This window comes from Epinephelus moara, chromosome 22 (genome assembly GCF_006386435.1).
Source record: "Epinephelus moara isolate mb chromosome 22, YSFRI_EMoa_1.0, whole genome shotgun sequence".
In the NCBI taxonomy this organism is placed as follows: Eukaryota; Metazoa; Chordata; class Actinopteri; order Perciformes; family Serranidae; genus Epinephelus; species Epinephelus moara.
The window spans coordinates 42,323,100-42,341,383 of NC_065527.1; the positions used below are offsets into that span (position 1 = coordinate 42,323,100).

At 42.2% G+C, this 18,284-nt stretch overlaps 1 protein-coding gene across 12 annotated transcripts in view; it reads left to right on the plus strand.

The window, feature by feature from the left end:
- Positions 1 to 18,284, plus strand: part of macf1a (microtubule actin crosslinking factor 1a) — a 266,838-nt gene that overhangs the window by 134,163 nt on the left and 114,391 nt on the right. For all 12 annotated transcript variants that reach the window (XM_050034872.1, XM_050034874.1, XM_050034883.1 and 9 more), the window contains 11 exons: positions 10,847 to 11,013; positions 11,241 to 11,353; positions 12,290 to 12,396; positions 12,930 to 13,049; positions 14,379 to 14,474; positions 15,026 to 15,153; positions 15,331 to 15,424; positions 15,979 to 16,133; positions 16,932 to 17,235; positions 17,462 to 17,590; positions 17,684 to 17,761. In XM_050034872.1, the coding sequence (XP_049890829.1) occupies positions 10,847 to 11,013; positions 11,241 to 11,353; positions 12,290 to 12,396; positions 12,930 to 13,049; positions 14,379 to 14,474; positions 15,026 to 15,153; positions 15,331 to 15,424; positions 15,979 to 16,133; positions 16,932 to 17,235; positions 17,462 to 17,590; positions 17,684 to 17,761 (1,491 nt within the window). The remainder of the gene's footprint in view (positions 1 to 10,846; positions 11,014 to 11,240; positions 11,354 to 12,289; positions 12,397 to 12,929; positions 13,050 to 14,378; positions 14,475 to 15,025; positions 15,154 to 15,330; positions 15,425 to 15,978; positions 16,134 to 16,931; positions 17,236 to 17,461; positions 17,591 to 17,683; positions 17,762 to 18,284) is intronic.

An 18,284-nucleotide genomic window follows, 5' to 3' on the forward strand; every position in this document is an offset into this window, starting at 1 on the left:
TTCCTGCAGATCCCTGTTGTGTGGCTGCCTTGCAATACGGATCTTCTCCCTCTCCTCTTGCACTGCAATAACATTACCACAGTAGCGAGAGAGGCATCATTAATTCATGAGCTCGCTAGATCTGAGTGGAGATAGAGCTCTTGGATTACTCTGGCACCTGCAACCGACAACAAATCTTAACATCACTTTGTTTGTGGTTTATCGAGGATGAAATAAGGAATCTGAATGGACTCGGAGAAGACAAAGGTGTTGTTTTTTCTCACTTCACCGTGTAGCACTCACCTCATGTATTTGAGGGATTATGACATTGAATTAAGAAGTGAGATACGACTGCTGCTGATTCCAAATCTCTGCTGTGCATACACACTCAGACTTTCACACTTTGTTCTCATGTCACACTCAGACACATGCAGCTTGTGTGAAGCAGCTGGAGCTTCACTAATGGTCTGAATAGCACCGGACTGCACTACATTTTCCTCTCTCCCACACTCATCATCCTGCCTGACACATTGCCTTATACCAGGTAACAGCTCACCTGCCAGAAAGCCCGGTGAAAAATCGGACCCTAACTGAATTTATTTTCCATCCCACGTGTGGCGCCACTGACATAACTGTGTCCTTGTGTCCTTGACAGCGACCACACGTCTTCTGGGATAAACAGACCAAATAAAGCAGCCAGCTGCCTACACATACACATTCACTGTTACACAGCAGGGAGAGCAGGGCACCCCCTGAATCCAAGTCAGGTGAGGTGAAGGAAAGAGGAAGGACAGGTGGGAGCTGGGACACGTCGGCCTGCAGCTGCCTGCCTCGTGACTGAACCAAAAGACTGGCTTTCCCTCTCTCTCCTTCGCTGACAGCTCATGTATCCCTCTTCCTATTCACCAGATTGTATTAAGGATGGCGCCATGGAAAATGGAGCTAAACGTGCTGTTCCTAACTTCACATTACTCACAGGTGTCAGATTAATGAGGGAGCTGTCAATCACTCGCCAGCCTATCTGAACATTTCCTCTCTACTGTCTCTTTTTTTGGAAGGGTGTCATTTTGCATCCCAACACCTGGAATACATGTTCAACCCTAAATGAACATTAATTTTCCCTCTCTGATGGATTAACTGCTTGTATTTGCTGTGGTTTCTTTTATTTTATACACTGTTATCTGTCAAAGACATGGGGAACTCCATGGGTTGCGTTAGGCCGCCTCGGGAGGGGGAACTCCCTGGAGCCCCCCCACTTTCACCAAAGAAGCGTCTACGTTTCAGACGTAAGCACAAGGGCAAGAAGAACAGGAAAGGAGAGTTGGATCAGGAGGACTTTGAGCGACGAAGAAGCAATGAGCCAGATGAAAGAGAGGAAGAGGATGAAGACGATGAGGAAAAAGTCACTATTGTAGAAACAGCAGATTTTAGCAACAGAGCCACGTCTCGTATAACAGTGCCTGATACCCAGTTAACTCATTCCAAAACTATTCTGCACAGCAATACCCTTTCCCCTGGCTCTGTGAGTGCTGCTGTAGGGGCCCGTTTAGGCAACAGAATACTTGAAGTATCCCCAAAGCCCAGCCCAGCCTGGAGAGGCGTTTTCTGCCTTCCAGGGGAGGAAGACACTGTTAGCGGCATCATAGATGTCTCCAGTATCCCGAGCCAAACCACAACCACTACCCCAGTAAACACAGTCCCAGCCCTGGGCAGCACCACTCCTGGTGGTGGGAGGGTCTGTCGGGTTAAGGAGAAAGTTCAAGGGGTCCTTGAGAAACCTTGGGTCCTCCGACAGAAAAAGGAGAGAAAAGACAAGGGGAGGGTAGAAAGAGAGGACAAGGGGGATGGTGGGGTTAAAGAAGGACCAGAGGGGGCAGTAGGAGTGATACGGACACCTTCTGGGAGGGAGCACAAAGGTGTCGTCCATATCCGAGAGGTGGATGGTAAGCTCTGCGTGGTGAGGACAGTGTACCCTAGTGATTTTGGCTCTCCAGTGTGGAGGGGTGAAAGCATCAGTGATGTGGAGGTGCGCAAAGAGCCCCTGGCCCCTTCTCCAGTCACAGGAAATATTCTGAAAGTCCAACTGTCTGAGGAGGACAAAAGTAGAATCAAAATGTCTGCAGGGCATTTCCCCATGTCCTCTAACCAAATGCAGATTCACGAGACTATGGCTGCGAAGGGATTTAGCTTGAACACCCCAGTTCGTGCACAGGAGCAGTGCTCTCTGTTGGAGTCGGGCTACGCCAGTGACCTGCCACTGACCTCTCCAGAAACAGCAGGCACCACTCCCAGCCAGACCGACTGGGGAGGGCTGACCAGTAGCTCATCAGAGAGACTGGACTCAATGATTGAGAGTCCTCTGCAACAGATGACTGTAAAATTCCTGCCACAGGTTTGCTTCTGTTCTTTCTCTGTCCTGTCATTCACACATCAAATCCATTAGCCAGTTCTCTTAGAGGTTTATCTCTGTCTTGAAGAGTGCTATGACAATTAGTTGATTAATCCAAGGGTTCCCAACAACTGGGCCACTTACTGATATCAAGCCTCCGAACATTTGCTACCCAGCTGCGAGGAAACAATATGATTCAGGAAAAACATTAGAAAACTAGCCTGGGGAACCAGACAAATCTGTAAGCTCATGTTTCATTTGCTCTGGCAGATGCATCCGGTCCCCATCTTGTTCAAACACATTGCCACTCGACCAGATCCTGGTCTGGCCAATCACAACTTTTTATCTAACATTTGGTAGATTGCACAACGATTGATGGAGGAGCGTCACCGGCCACTGCTCCGTCCAGCACAACACACTAGGCTCACTAGGCTACTGCATTCCCTATTTCTCACCTCAGATATCTTCAGAAACACTTTATAGTATAGAGGTCCCGATGCCAGGCTATTGAAAACCCCCTGGATAAATCAGTTAGGTAATCAGCAGAAGATTACACTCATAGTAATATATTAACCATTTATTTGTCATTCATCAAGAAAATTTCAAAACATTTGTTGGTTCCAGCTTTTCAGATGGGAGACTTTGCTGCTTTATCATATCTTAGGACTGGTGGTTGGACAAAATAAGCACTCTAAGGATAATACTTTGTGTTTTTGGAAACTGTGATGGGCACTTTTTACAATTTTATGACTTTTTGACTAAAATTACCTGACAGATTAATTGATAATAAATATAATGGTTAGCTGCTGCCTTACTCTTGACGTCTAGGGTATTTCTCCCATTTGGATTCTCCTGCTCCTAAACAAAGGTAGACAACTATATTTGAAAAGTCACCATTCAGACTCCAGATAGACCCAGATGTAGACACTGACCTGAGGTTTTTACGATGTTGTTCCCAATGGAACCTAATAGCTATTCATCTGCTTAACCATTTTGAGTAATTTTGAGGTAGATTTAACAGTAGTGACGTTAAACCCATCTGCATTTCATTGTGCAACCTGTAAAGGTGGAGGTCTCTGGACCCCACTTTTCAAACTAGTGGTCTATAGTGCTGCAGAGAGGCATTCACAGCTATTGATTTGGATGAGTGTAGCTTTTTTGAAGGGTGCCTTTGTTGTAATGTGTGCATTGTGTTTGTGGTCATGAAGGGTTATACGTGAGTGTGTGTGTGTGTGTGTGTGTGTGTGTGTGTGTGTGTGTGTTCTTATCAGCTCTTGAAACGCACTATGCCTCCCTCCATTCTTTCCGTCTCTGTCCCCAGAGTCTAATCAACGCAGCACAGACTGTCTCTCCATCCCTTTCTCACAGTATCCTTCCCTCCCTCCCTTCCTCCCTCCCTTTCTTCTCCTTCACCTCCTTCCATTGCTTGTTATTTTCCTCACACCACACATACTCGCTCACTACTGACGTCTGTTAAAGTGTGAGAGACAGACAGGCTGGGTGTTTGTTTGTGTGAGAGAAGGGTCATTGCTTTAAATGACAGGTTTCCGTCTTGCTCCAAACTGAAACTTGTCATTTTCTAACCAATTCGACAGCACACAATATAACTGTGTGTTTGTCTGTGTCTGTGTAGCTCTGGTGGTTGTGGCTGGGAAAGGTTAAAGTTACTCTGGAGAAAGTAGAAGGGTGAGATAGGTTCATTTAAACATCATCATATCCTGTTGGTGATTCACATTGTAGTCTTTTCGCATTACATTTGACTGTTTATTTGACTGTAACCAGCATATTTTACAGTTTGCTGCCTGCCAGTAGGGCTGGATATTAAAGGTTTTGACACTTCTTTCAATGCCTTTCTTTGAGAAATAAAAACATGGTTTGCTCTACCAAAACCTTTTTCTCAAAAAACTTAACAACCCAGACTTTTCAGATGTTAAATGGTCATAAGGAACAATCTAATAGAAGAATAAGTAAACGAGGTTCTGAATCTTACTCGACATTTAGCTTTTGGTGTTTGATATACAGTACTGCAGACATGTTAAGATACAAAATAGTACAGAAGTTACTAGCCCTATTTAAATCTGTAGCTGCAACAGTTTTTTGATTTATCGAGTAGTTGTCAACTATTAAATTAATCGCAAACTAATTTGAGGGAATTCAAAATTTTGTGATTCCAGCTTCTTGAATGTGAATATTTTCTAGTTTCTTACTCCTCTATGACACTTAACTGAATGTCTTTGGGTTTTGGTCAAAACAAGACAATTGAGGATGTCATCTTGGGCTTTAGGAAACACTCATTGACATTTTTCACCATTTTCTGACATTATATAGACCACAACAACCAATCGATTAATTGAGAAAGTAAGGGACAGATTAATGGACAAAATATATTTAGTTGCAACCCTCATCAATCTCAATCTCAATCTCATTAAACCCTTTTGTATTGTTAAGAAGCAGCTATGTTGCAGTGCCTCACGACTCCTTCCTGTTGATATCAGGTGAAACTTAACGACAAAGTGCATGGGTTTATTAAAGCAAAGTATACATTTACTTATCTGTAGCATTTTTATTCCAGCCCAGTGCTTCTTTGTAGAGAATGTGTTCGTCTTTGGGTTGCAAAACACGTTTGACTTACTTGCAGTAATGATCAGAGAGAGAGAGTTTCTGTGCTAGCTTACAGCTTTTCACCTTGAAAATGAAAAGGCTGCTGCAGCCACTGCAGTGATACAGCAGATGATGGGTGCTTTTCACAGCAGCTGCAACAGTTTGTTCAGTTTTCCTCCACATTAAAAGGCAGCACGGTATGGCTGTGCAGTACAGCAGCTGACGTCATGGCTGCCTCTGTTTAGTGCTACATGTCTCGTTTGATGCACGGCTGCTGAGTCATGAGAAACATACAGACACTGATACAGTAGATTCACAAAGGTTCCTACTTAAGAGGGTTTTTCACCGGGCTGCAATAATCAATACTCGTGTCTTATGTGTCCCTGTGTCACGGGAGGGGTGTGTGGATGTGTCAGGATGCCTCTGTGTTCGGTTTAAAGTGCAGCTGTCCTTTTATGTGGGTGTGTGTGATGCCCGTCTCTGCATAAAAAGGGATTTGAAATGCGCATTCATCAGCGAGAGGGCTGGTTCGTCGAGCCTCGGGGGGATTCCTACCACTCAGATTTATCCATATACCCATCCCGCATCCATCCATCCATCCATCCATCCATCCATCCATCCATCCATCCATCTATCCTTCATCCACCCGTCCATTATATTTGCTGAAAAACTTTTTGTTTAAGTGGCAGTAGAACAATTAAATCATCTTTTTTCTTCTTTTATCTTCTCTTCCTGTCCACCCTCCCTTCTCCCGTCGTTGTTATCTCCTCCCTCCATCCCTCGCTCACTCTCCCTCCTCTCCCCACAAACTTCAAAGAGGCCATGCTTCTAAAACAGGGCTGGTCCAGAGCCACAGGGGGGCTGATAGTGGATCATGGATTTTTGTGACTGTATGATGGCTGCACTGAAGGCTGCTGCCACCAGCTCAAACAAATATCTGTGTGTTTCTGGGTGCAGCACGCTTGTATATTTATCTGCACTGTTTATAACACTACACTTCTACGCTTACACATCACATGTTGATATATACAGTATATGTAGACTAACACCCAGCAGCAGAGATCAGGATTTTAAGCATGCACACACTGTGATATGTATACTGTATGAATGTGTGTGTTGTGAAGCACTGTAATGACAGCCTGTCTCTGAGAGGCATGTAAACTCCAGCATATCATGTGACCAGTGTTGCGACCGGTTGTTGTGTGTGTAGCCTATACTTAGTCTAGTCTTAGTTTGCTAGAAATTAGTGTCATGCTCTCACATACAGTATTGTTGCATTGTTTGTTTTGTCTGAATGGCTGCCCTCACTGAGTTTGATGCAAACATTCAGGTTAATGTTTACAGTGCCACGTGTTCGTTCATTCATTCATTGAGGCAAGAGGTCTAGTTGTGCCACAAATCTTACAGTCTCCACAGTTGACATCATCATGGATTTTCAGTGGAGACGGACCTGTAAAGCATCTGTTGTGTTGTGAGTCATTTCACTAATGATTTAAGTAAAAGTAAACAACCTCATGAGGTACAAGACTTGATTACATGTAGATAGTCTGGCGACTGGTCCAGGTTGTACTTCGCTTCTTGCCCATTGTCAGCTGGAACAGGCTCCAGCCCCCCTCACGATCCTGAATAGGATAAGAGGTAACAGACAATGGATGGAATTGATTAGGCGATCAAAAGAAAATTAATGGTCAACTTTTTTGATTATTGATTAATTGTTTCAGTGATTTCTTATGCAAAAATGTCAAACATTTGCAGTTTTCAACCCCCTAAATGTGAGAATTTACTGCTTTTAGTCTTTGGGTTTTTGATCATTGGTTGGACAAAAGAAGCAATTTGAAGACTTCATCTGCAAAGACGCATAAAAGCCATTCTTAATTGATTGATGTTCCCTTGAATATCAATATGACTTATTAAATTCTTGTAAAAAAATCAGAGATATTTTATCAAAACAACCCAACACTTCCTCTGGTAAATTGCGTTGTGCCACAATTTTTTGACGTTTATAGACTAAACCATTAATCGATAATAAGAATAACTGTTAGTTACATCCATAATGTACAGTAAGTTACTATGACAAGTTAGAGTTTCAGAGGAGTTTATTAAGTTAATCTAAGAGTTGGTATTTGGCGGTTTGCTAGGTAAATACCACGTAGGCTTATTTCACAAAGCAGCTAATGCTAAGTTGACATGCCGAAATGACTACACTGATTGTTAGCTTCACAAAATGCATTAGCTGGTGTGTTAGTCGGATGCGTTTATAAAAGACAGTGGTAGTTAGCTGATCAAACATTGTAGTTTTCTAGCTCAGGTGTTCCCAAACTCTTCCATGCCAAGGCCCCCAAATAGCATTAGCTTATGGTCAGGGGCTCCCCTTTTGCAAGATGTCTCTAACTCATTGACAATACTGCTACTACTAGCTAGATGCTAGCAAGCAAGATTGCTAGCTAAAGTCAAGAGCAAAGCTTTCATACCATATCTCGTATAGTCAGAGCTTCTGAAAGAAAGCTAGTTAACCTTGAACTTAGAATATTTCTGTCAGAGGCTCCAAGACACCTGCTCGAGGATGTGCTTATCACCTTTAAAACCTTATTAGGAATAGACAAATGGCAGACATGCACAGCAGTAAGTGGTAGATGAGATACTGTGGCAGTGGGAGTGTGGGCTCTTTGTGCAGATATGCAGCCCTCACACAGAGTGCTGTATCAATATTCAGATGGAGGATTTGATGCTCTGTAGTTCTCTGCAAAAGAGCTTGTCGATGCATACAGAGAGACAGAGCTCTGCAGGAAAAGACAGAGTAGAATCCATGCTTTGTCTATTCCCATAATCTCCATTATGCAGCCTATGTTGTATGTATGCATTGTATGTATGGACAATGGCTGGAAGATGGTGTGTGATGTTTAGAGGAGGGTCTGTGTCTGGGGTTACTGTTAGCATCTTGAGACTGTCACAACGTACTGGCAGCTGTAACTGCAAAATGTATCTGGTTTTCTGTGTTTTCATTAACATTTTAAAGTGTCCTCTTTACTGCATAGAGCTTTTTAAACTGTGTTTCTGTATGTATGCAATTATGTCTTCTTTGGATAAACCTTATGTGAAACTACTGTATATGCAGTATGCAGTTTTGAGTCACCCCTCCCCTCCGCTGCTGGCCTTGCTACTCTTTTTCATCTCTTTTTCCTTCTCTCCTTCCCCCCTCCCGCTCCATGTCTTTTTTGGCTGTTGCTGCAGTCTCCTGGCACACACTGGACTTTCATACTGCTCTATATTAGCAGCAGGGAGAGAGACGGAGAGACAGTGAGAGAGGGAGGAGTGTGGGACAGTCAGTTAGGGAAGAAAGGATGACAGAAGAATACTGATGCGAATAACTGCAGCCAAGCACCGATGGTTACTGCATATACATCACTCAGCCTTTGTCACTGTGGACAGTTGGCCCTAAAGAGAGCTAATTGAGAGGAAGAAGGACGCAGGGGGGAAAAATAACCAAAGCGGTCGTGCAGTTCAGTGGGCAGAACACGTGCATACAGTAGCTTTCAGTCTCCATGGAAGCCTGGTTTCTCTTCAGGCCTTCAGCAAACTTTATGTCCTTAAGATACTTTTAGGAGCTTTGTGTACCAAAAGTCATCTTCTTTATTTATGTTTATTTTCGTTCTAGGTCAAAGAGTGCAGTACTTGTTTGCACCATCATGTAGTGTGAGCCAGAAAGTTAACAATGATTAAAAGTGACTATTAAAAGATGTTTAAGGGTAATTTCTTGAGATTGACAGCTTACCTGACATATTGTAAAAGCCCAAAGGTTTATGAAGCATTACCTGAAAATTAGAAACAACAGGGGAATCTTACTTCCTGGCTGGGGTTGTATCTAGTTTTTAATACCTTCCTGACATTTCAGCAGGGTCTACGGTATATGACAGTATTTGTTTAAAAAACAAACGTTAAAGCTGATAGAAGTTATTGTAGCATGTATTACAATGTGTAGCCTACAATGAAAGGTTGGCAACATGTTCCAACTGGCCACTGTCAGTGTAACAACCAGCGATTGTCAGTGTATTCACACAGGTGTGTGTGCAGCTCCCCCTGTAGTTTCAGTTGGAAGATGTGTTTGAGCGGCACGTTCACCAATTGCACAAGTAGGGTTGCAGCAGTATACTGGGTTCAAGGTATACAGTGGTATAAAAAATGTATGGTTATTGTACTGTGTAAATTTGATTATCTATGGTATTTGAAAAAAAAAAAAAAAAGCCACTGGACGAAGAATCTTTCTTTTATTTTAGTCTTTTTCAAAAGGGAGAATTTTTACACGTACTTCCATTTAAAACATTAAAAAAAGTTTGAAATTTTTAAGTTTAAATTATAGCAATAAAACATTTATTCAGCCCCCAAAAAATTCTGTAATACCACGATATTTTCTGAGACAGTTACAGTACCGTGAAATTCTCATACTGTTGCAACCCTATCCACAAGCTCTCATAGTTTTTTTAGTGAATAAATAAACAACATACCTTCACAAGTTGCCAAGAAAGGAAACCTTGAAAAAGAAATATTTTCACACGTTTTCCCATTAAAAGGAAAAATACAACCGTCCAAATTAAAGTTTATCTCTTTCACTGAACTAAGACTAACATTAGCTTAATAGCTTGTTAACTCATCGGAAAATACACTTAATTTAAACTGGACAGAAACAAAATTCACTGTTCCGACAATCACCAACTCTGATTTGGTCGAAACCACAGAGTTAGATGTGAAAATATGCTGTCCGTTCCTGTGGTCTCTCTTCGGTTGCTGGCTGTGTTTAGTCGTGTAACATTATCCCCACCACTCGCAGTCGCCATCTTTCTCAGCTCAGCTGCCTGTTCCGCCAACAGAGACTGACCTCTGGTGGTGCGTGCTGCACACTACAATACATCACCTTAATACAGCATCTCTGTATCATTTCAATAGAAAGAGGAGCGGCTGTATTTTTGACAGCATTGAAAATAATACCTTATTTCTAAATACCCCGGTATACTGCCCAAGCCTACCCACTCCTAAGAGCTGATTGATAATGCAGAAATAAAACCGTCCCTGGCTGAGAAAATAACACATTCAGCACATGGCTCCTGTATATCTGACCCTGTCTCTGGTACTCAGAACAACATCAATGAAAAAACAAAAGGGAGATACGACTTGAATGTAGAAGAGGCAGAGGATGAGAAGGCTGAGCAGATTGATCAGCATCTGAGGAAGAGCAGATGAAAGAACATGAAAAACTGAAGAGACAGATCGAGGTTTGGGAGGGGGAGGCGCAAGACAGAAGGAGATGAGGCGAAGTGGGTGTGTGTGTGTGTGTGTGTGTGTGTGTGTGTGTACATGACTTAATGAGCAGGCTAGACTGTAGATGATGGAGTAAGGAAACGGCTCCATTAATATAGAAATACATAAAAGTCGTTCAGGTACACATTCTTCTGACACACGAGCATTATTGATTATCAGAATGATAAATGAGGAGTTTAAAGGGAGACAGGTTTAATCAAACAACCTCTCCAGTGAGTTTGTGTCTCTTAGAGCCAAAGCAAGTAATAGTTTCTGCTGAGTCATTGTGGCTCTGTGTTTGCTGTATATTGTTATAGTGACTGGTGTAGAGATGCCTGAAGATAGAGCATAATAAATGCAGCAAGATCCTGAAAGCATAGTCTGAATTCCTTTGATTTACTATGTGAATATACCATGATTGATTCTTTAAAGTAGAGTCAGGATTGTGGACTTGTGAATCAGCTTGTTGCAGTACATTTACAAAGACAAGTCTTCTTTTTATTTATGTTTATTTCTGTATACAGGAACTGGTGAATCCCAATAGTAACCCCCTACCCTCTGTCTCTCCCTCTGTGTTCCCTCCAGATTTCAGAGATTTATGTGAGTGGTGAGTCAGGCGACCTCACAGCCAAAGAGAAGCTGTTATTATGGAGCCAGCAGGCGACAGAAGGCTACCCCGGCCTCCGCTGTGTCAACTTCACCTCATCCTGGAGCGACGGACGCATGTTCAACGCTCTGCTGCACAGATACAGGTGAGAGGATAACAGCAAGATAGTGTCACCTTGTTTTTTAGTGGTTATAAAGTCTGGGTTTTCTTTTACCGTTGAGATGGTTGAGATGGAGAGAATCTTGAAGTGCACATACACTAAACTGAAGCAGAAAAACACAGGCCTAATTATCTTTAAGATACTCAAACAATATATATAGACAGACGCACACATAAAGTACACTAACACACCCCCTTGTGTATGTTTTCCAGGCCAGACCTGATCAACATGGAGGTGGTGTCGCGGCAGAGTAACCGCGAAAACCTCGAGCAGGCCTTCGAGATCGCCGAGTCGCTAGGGGTGACCAGACTGCTGGACGCTGAGGGTGAGACTGTTATTCTGAATGGATAAACTGACCAGCTGACTCTCTGCCTGTGCAGGGGAGAACAGAGGCTGAGAGTTTATTTATAACAACTCCACATTTTGGTTACTGAGCTTTTTCTGCTGAGCTTTTCAATCTAAAATGTTTAAACAGCACAAAAAATCAACAACTCAGGTGGACTTTTTGTTTCCAGCTTTTATTGTGGAAACATGCCAGCAAGCTCTAATGACTGACTGATGAATGCTAATATGTTTTCCTGGCTCGAGCCTCGATATGTCTTTGCGTTTTTATTTTGTATCTCTTCACACAAGTGCCTTAAAAATCAGTTGCCCTGAGATATCAATGTCCTCTGAGCAGAGACATTTTGTTATATCTGTGCCCAGTTTTCAAGGCGTGAGTATCGGCTACTGTGAACGTTTGAATGATATTATCTAATGTTACCTGTCACTCAAGTGTTAAGCATTGCTGTGCTATTTTTGCAGGCAGTCATTCTCTTCTACCCCTTTTCCACCAACATGGAACAGGTTCTGTTCTGGTTCTCGTGCCCTTATTTTGAACTGTTCTGAGCTTTTCAACCAAAAATGAATTGGTTTCTAGCTGGAACCAAAAAATAACAGGTTTTCCTCGACCTGATCAGTGGTTATGTCATGTTGTACATATTGGAGAAAGAGGATGGAGTCTTGCATGTCATGTGGAACTGTTGCTCCCTTAATTTATGTTAAGAAGCGTTTGTTTTACTAGTTTTAATATCTACATATTTTATGGTAACACTTATTCTCTAGCTGATAGAGTTTGATATTGTATCCACTAAATCAAGTTTGATTCAGATCAAAAGAGGATTTGGAAACTGTAAAATTCCAACTTCATTATTTCTTCTAACTGATAATGTGGTAAACACTAATTTTTTCATCTTTCTTTGATATTTCTCCTCTTCTTCAGACGTTGATGTTCCATCTCCAGATGAGAAGTCGGTCATCACCTATGTCTCCTCCATCTATGATGCCTTCCCCAAGATCCCTGAGGGAGGAGAGGGCATCGCCGCACAGGTACGTCACAATCTGCTCCACCCATATACACCACTTTTACTGTGCAGCTGTTTTTAAGTTTGAACTCATTATTTCTTCTGCAGTTTAATGAAGATGGTTCACACTGCTGAGTTTGTTTTGCTAATTTGTTCAGTTTCAGAGTAATTCTTGTACTGTACTCTATGTATTGCACTTCAAAGCATGTTACACTTCTGCTATATTTGACCTTTTTGCTCCGTTCTTTGTTTATTTTTAAAATACTTTTTAATGTTTTCTTCCTCATGTTAATAATTGCTTCATTCTCAGCAGAAATGTGTATTCCCACTTTCTTTGTTTGTCATGTGTGCAGCTTTCTGAGTAACAAACTGGAACTTTCAAATAATGATGCAATTAATTTAATTGTGCTGCAGTCATTTATAATTAATGACTTTTTGTAAAATGAAGCCTGGAGAAAGACTAAAAATGTTAAGTCTGTGAATCTGTAATGTCTAATTCTCTACTGAGAAATCACTGCTCTCTCTCCATCTCCTCCTTCTCTTCTCCTCCGTCATCAGGAGGTGGACCAGCGCTGGTCAGAGTACCAGTCCAGGTTCTCCTCTCTGCTCCAGTGGAGCCGCCAGCATACGGCCCTCATGGCCAACAAAAACTTCCCACAAAACCCTGTGGAACTCAAGGTGAGCACCCAAACTTTTTTTTTCTTTTGAGACCTTTATTTTTTTGTCATAGGCATGCTGCTGTCTGTTACTGCTCTTTCAAAGCCCCACTCCAGCCAGTGTCACTTCCTGTTTTTTGTTTAACATTCTTTAACAAACAGAGAATGGGGTGTGGTTAATAGTCAGATGTAATCCATTACCTTGGCAACAGCCATTCTAGCATACAGTACAGTACATGTCAAAGCGATAGCATGGATATTAGTATATATAGTGATAGCAGTCACTCTAACATAACTTAAAAGATGGAGGAATTTATCCAGCACCCAGAAGTCCCCGCACATCCACTGGCAAAAGTCCACCAGGTTTTGCGTCACCCAGCGGACCTTTGCTATACTTCATCCTGTACCAGCCAGTAAAAAGGCTACTTCCGCACCACAGCTGCTCCCTAAACGGTTTCGCATCTGTTACAATGATTTTTGGATGCAAGGAAGCATGACAGGGCACATGCACAAGTTCTGAGGATGACTATGACCTTAAGCTTTTATCATAGTCATGCATCATCTTCCTGTTTTCGCCACAAGCAACAAAAAAAAAAGTAAAAAAAATATTAGTCGAACAATGTGGCTAATTGAAATTGTCAAAATGACTGAGAAAATATGAAATTCCATAAAAATGCCAACAAAAAAAAATAGTATTAGAGCTAAGTGAGTAAGTATGTTTACAGGATCAAAGACTTCACCACCAAATGCTAAAGAAATTAGTTTCACAAATATGTAGGTTTATTATCTTGGGTGTTGTGATCAAAATTACCTCAAAGCAACATAATACTTACTTGCAAATACATTTGGTGGTGATAGGAATCAAATCCCTGTTTATTTTCTCAGCTCCTTCTGAAGAAAGGGAGCTGACAAGCAAGTTCTGTAAAACCTTGAGAGAACAAATGAAGGAAAAGACCGCGGGGAGGGAAGGGAGGGACAGACTTAAATAAAATGGATGACAGCAGACTGAGGTGTTTGGTGAGCGAGAAGGAGTGAAGAATTCAGATGAAAAGAATTTGCAGAAGAGTCGAACAATAATGTGAGGAAGGATGCTGCTGTGATCAAAGTAATGGTTGACATGATGTCTAAAGACCAAGAGAGAGGAATGAAGGAGGGAAAATCAAGCGGTCAAATGAGTAGCTTGAGATGACCGTTAGGAAACTGCCTAATGACCACACAGGGAGCGAGGCTGTGATTACAAAGCTTTTACGGTCCCTCTGATAACAGGTACTGACTTGTGTTTCACCTTAAACAAAGCTGTTACAGTAATATTGACCTCACAGTGCTCATCAGCAACTTCCTCCTCCCTCAGGCACTTTACAACGAGTACGTCCATTTCAAAGAGACGGAGATCCCTGCGAAGGAGAATGAGAAAGGTCACATAGAACACCTCTACAAACTGCTGGAGGTAAGAATGAACAGACGTGAATGAGGGTGAACGAGCACAGAGTGTGGAGATGGAGGAGAAGGTGACCAACATTTGGCACCATGTGCAGAGCTGATTGTACATCATGGGTTTCAAGCTCAGGGGGGTTTAGGGAGTATGTCAACAACAGGATGAGGGATAGAGTTTTGTTATCAATGGGTCTGTGCGAGATCAGTCGTACATTTGTCTCCTGAAGCAGAGTCACTTCCATCGCTGTGCTGTTATCAATGCTGCAGATTGTTTTATTGAACACATGATAGCTGATAATAGTCCCTCCTTTATTCTCACTCAGCTGAGTGTTAAACTGCGGTGGGACTTATGATCACTCCTAAATGTAACTGTGATGTAATAGAGGCTTTTAATGGAGTGTGCTAGTGCCACTGTGTGTGTGTGTGTGTGTGTGTGTGTGTGTGTGTGTGTATATGTGTGTGCTTGCACTGAAGCATAGTAGGATGTTAAACGTAATTTGATATTGGGGTGAATTGTCCCTTTAAATATGTACCAACTGTGTGTTTGAATATGTGTGCGTCCAGGTGTGGATAGAGTTCGGTCGTATTAAGCTTCCTCAGGGCCTCCATCCCAATGACCTCGAGGAGGAGTGGGGCAAACTCATCCTGGAGATGCTGGAGAGAGAGAAGGCTCTACGGCCGGCTGTGGAGAGGTATACACTCACTAATACATACACACATGCACACACATCCATTCAGATGTCTACTTTCAGCAGGATGCATGCCATTAAATCAAAAATGCTGATGCAACTCCAACTCATTCAATTTCTCATCAAGTGTGATTTTCAGGGACATGCCCCTTTAACCTCCATTCGTGTGTGCGTTTTCAGGCTAGAGCTGCTGCTTCAGAGGGCCAATAAGATCCAGAACATGGCTCTGGACTGTGAGGAGAAACTCACGCTCGCTAAGAACACACTCCAGGCTGTGAGTACTCAACCTCTCATATCTTACATCCTTTTAATTTCCTCATACACAAACACACACTCATGCAGGGTCGTCGGGTTTATATTATGCGAATGTTGGCGTGGTTATTTACAATGTGTTAATATGTACACGCTGTAAACACAAGTGCCATTCTCAGGACAATAAATATTTCCTCACCACTCTTCCTGCTTTCTGCAAACACAGTCTCTCTTTCGTCTGTCTGTCTGTCTGTCTGTCTGTTGCTGTGTGAGTGCAAACTTACTTTAAAGAACTGTAAATGGTCCAGTCCTTTCCTCTTTGTCTCGATCATTTTGGTTTCTTTGGGCTGTGTTGCTAATCATCTAACCTATTGAAGAGAATCGTTTTACTTTGTCCACATAGTTGCTGTATTACGACCCTCATGTACATATATATATAGTTTTTCTGTTCCATTTACTGAATCTATGGCTGGGGAACAATAAACTGCAGGACATCATAGCTTATAAAAAGACCCTAAGCAGAGTTAGCAAATAAACAAAAAAGCAAAGGCTCATCAAACCTCCTCTGGTGTCCAGGACATGTCTCGAGTGGAGAGCGGCGAGGCGGTGCAGTGTGAGCGAGAGCTGGCCTGCTACCTGCAGGACTGCGAGACTCTGATCAGACAACTCAACCAGGAACTGAAAGTCCTCCGAGATGAGAAATACTACCAGGTGGAGCAGCTGGTGTTCAGGTGAGTTGATGGGGTTGATTCTGTGGAGGTGACTGGCTCAGTTTACTCAATGAGGAGTGAGTGAAGGGTTCTACTCTAACAGAGTGGTTCTTGTGTAATTCATTAGTATAATATAGATAAATACCTCAAATACAAACAGCTCATCATGCTTCATTATGGGTCAACAAGTGCCGTTGCGTTCTGCCATTAATTCCTGTAATCATCTGCCTCAGTTAATGTGCTCCACTGTTTGCTGTTTATTAAATATCTGAAGGTGCTCTGATTCAAATCAGTGGTGACTAAAGACATGATGAAAGAGAAGCTTCATATTGCAGCTCATCAGCATGCAGCTGAGTTTCAGACTGCCATTATGAAACTTAATTAAATAGCCATTTTGATAGTCTGCCAATGTGTGATTCTCTTCAATGCAACTATGAACTTATTAAAAAACTGCACTTTATTAGGAACATACCTTTTTAAGACAGTTAAACAAAATATTTTAAACACAAGCACCTGGTAAAAGCAATGAAATTGCTCTTTAAAGGGTGATTTAAAATACTTTTAAACATGTCAAGAGAGGGTAAAGTTTCTAGGTTTAATTTGCCTTGCAGCTTATTCTAAGCTTTCAGGGCGTTAAAAGGAAAAAACAGATTCACACAGCTTTGTTTGGGTGGTTGGGACCATGATGAGAATTTTTTCTGATGATTTTGTGTCAAAACTACTGCAAGAATATGTCAGTAAACTGGATATGTACCGTGGTAATTCACCCAGCAAAGCTTTTGCGGTGAAAATTAATTCATTTTTGTGTCGCATCACCAGAGTGTCCTGCCTTCAGGAGGAGCTGGTCTCCCTCAGACTGCAGTGCTCCAGTGTCTACAGGAAAGGCAACTTCACCCAGGCGCTGGGCACCACGGGGGCAGAGTACCCCAGCCAGAGAGCCACAGACAGCGGCCTGACGTTGGGCCAGACACTGCTGGGAGCTGTGGGGGCTGTGGGTGCAGTCGGTGCTGCACTCCTGCGGCGACCCACAGCTCGCTCTCAGCTGGTGGCTATGTCGTCATCAGAGGACGAGGGGAGCCTGAGGTTCATCTATGAGCTGCTTGGATGGGTGGAGGAGACGCAGGTCAGTCTCTGTAACACTTCAGTTTAGTAAAGATTATTTTCATGTTGATTATTTTCTTCATAATTCCATTAATCGCTTGGTCTGTGAAATGTCAAGAAATGGAGAAACAAAATGCACATTACAATTTCTCAAATGTCAATAAAGGTTTTGTTTTCTTAAACCAACTGTCCAAAACCCAAAGATATCAGTTTACATGATATGAAATGGTTGTTCCTGTGTGTTTCAGGAGCTTTTGGAGCGTGCTGAATGGGGCGCAGACCTTCCCTCTGTAGAAAACAACCTCCAAGAGCACAACTCCATACACACTGCAGTGGAAGAGCTAATGAGTGGCCTACAGGAGGCACGCAGCTACGAGGTGCACACATCACACATCACTTATACATGAACACAGAGATCTTTCTGCTGAGAGTTGTGCTTTATAACGAAGCTTCTCTGTCCTCTCCTTCAGGCTAAAGTTTCTCCAAACTTCAAGAGCAGTTACTCTGAAACCCTGGCCAAGCTGGAGCATCAATACTGCAAACTACTGGTTAGTCTTTCAGATAAAAAAAAAAAGGGGTTTTGTGTGTGTGTGTGTGTGTGTGTGTTTGTTGTAGCACACTTCTTTGTTTCTCAGTTCACCCCCTTCCTCAGCTAATCCCATTACACCATGACAGGACTCTGATGCTAAGAACACGCAATCCTGCATCTGCTGTCTTTGTCTTCAAATTCCCCCCTTTTCTCTTTAAATGTCTTTGTCTCCTCTTGTTTCGCCTCTTTTCTATTCTTATACATATAGATATTTTTTTTATTTTAGATTTCTGATATCTATATATTAATTCCTAACACTACACATATTCACACTTTTTTGTGAATTTCACTGTCTTTGTTGGATAAAAATACTGTTTGTCCCTTTTGTTGGGTTAAATATTCATTCTTGAAGTCCTACATTCTCCTTATAGTTCACTAACAGTTTTGAGTGCATGTGCTCACTGATGAAATAAAACAAAAAGAGAATATTATCCAGAGGAAGCTTAAAGGGATATTTCATCCACAAAATAACATGAAGAAAA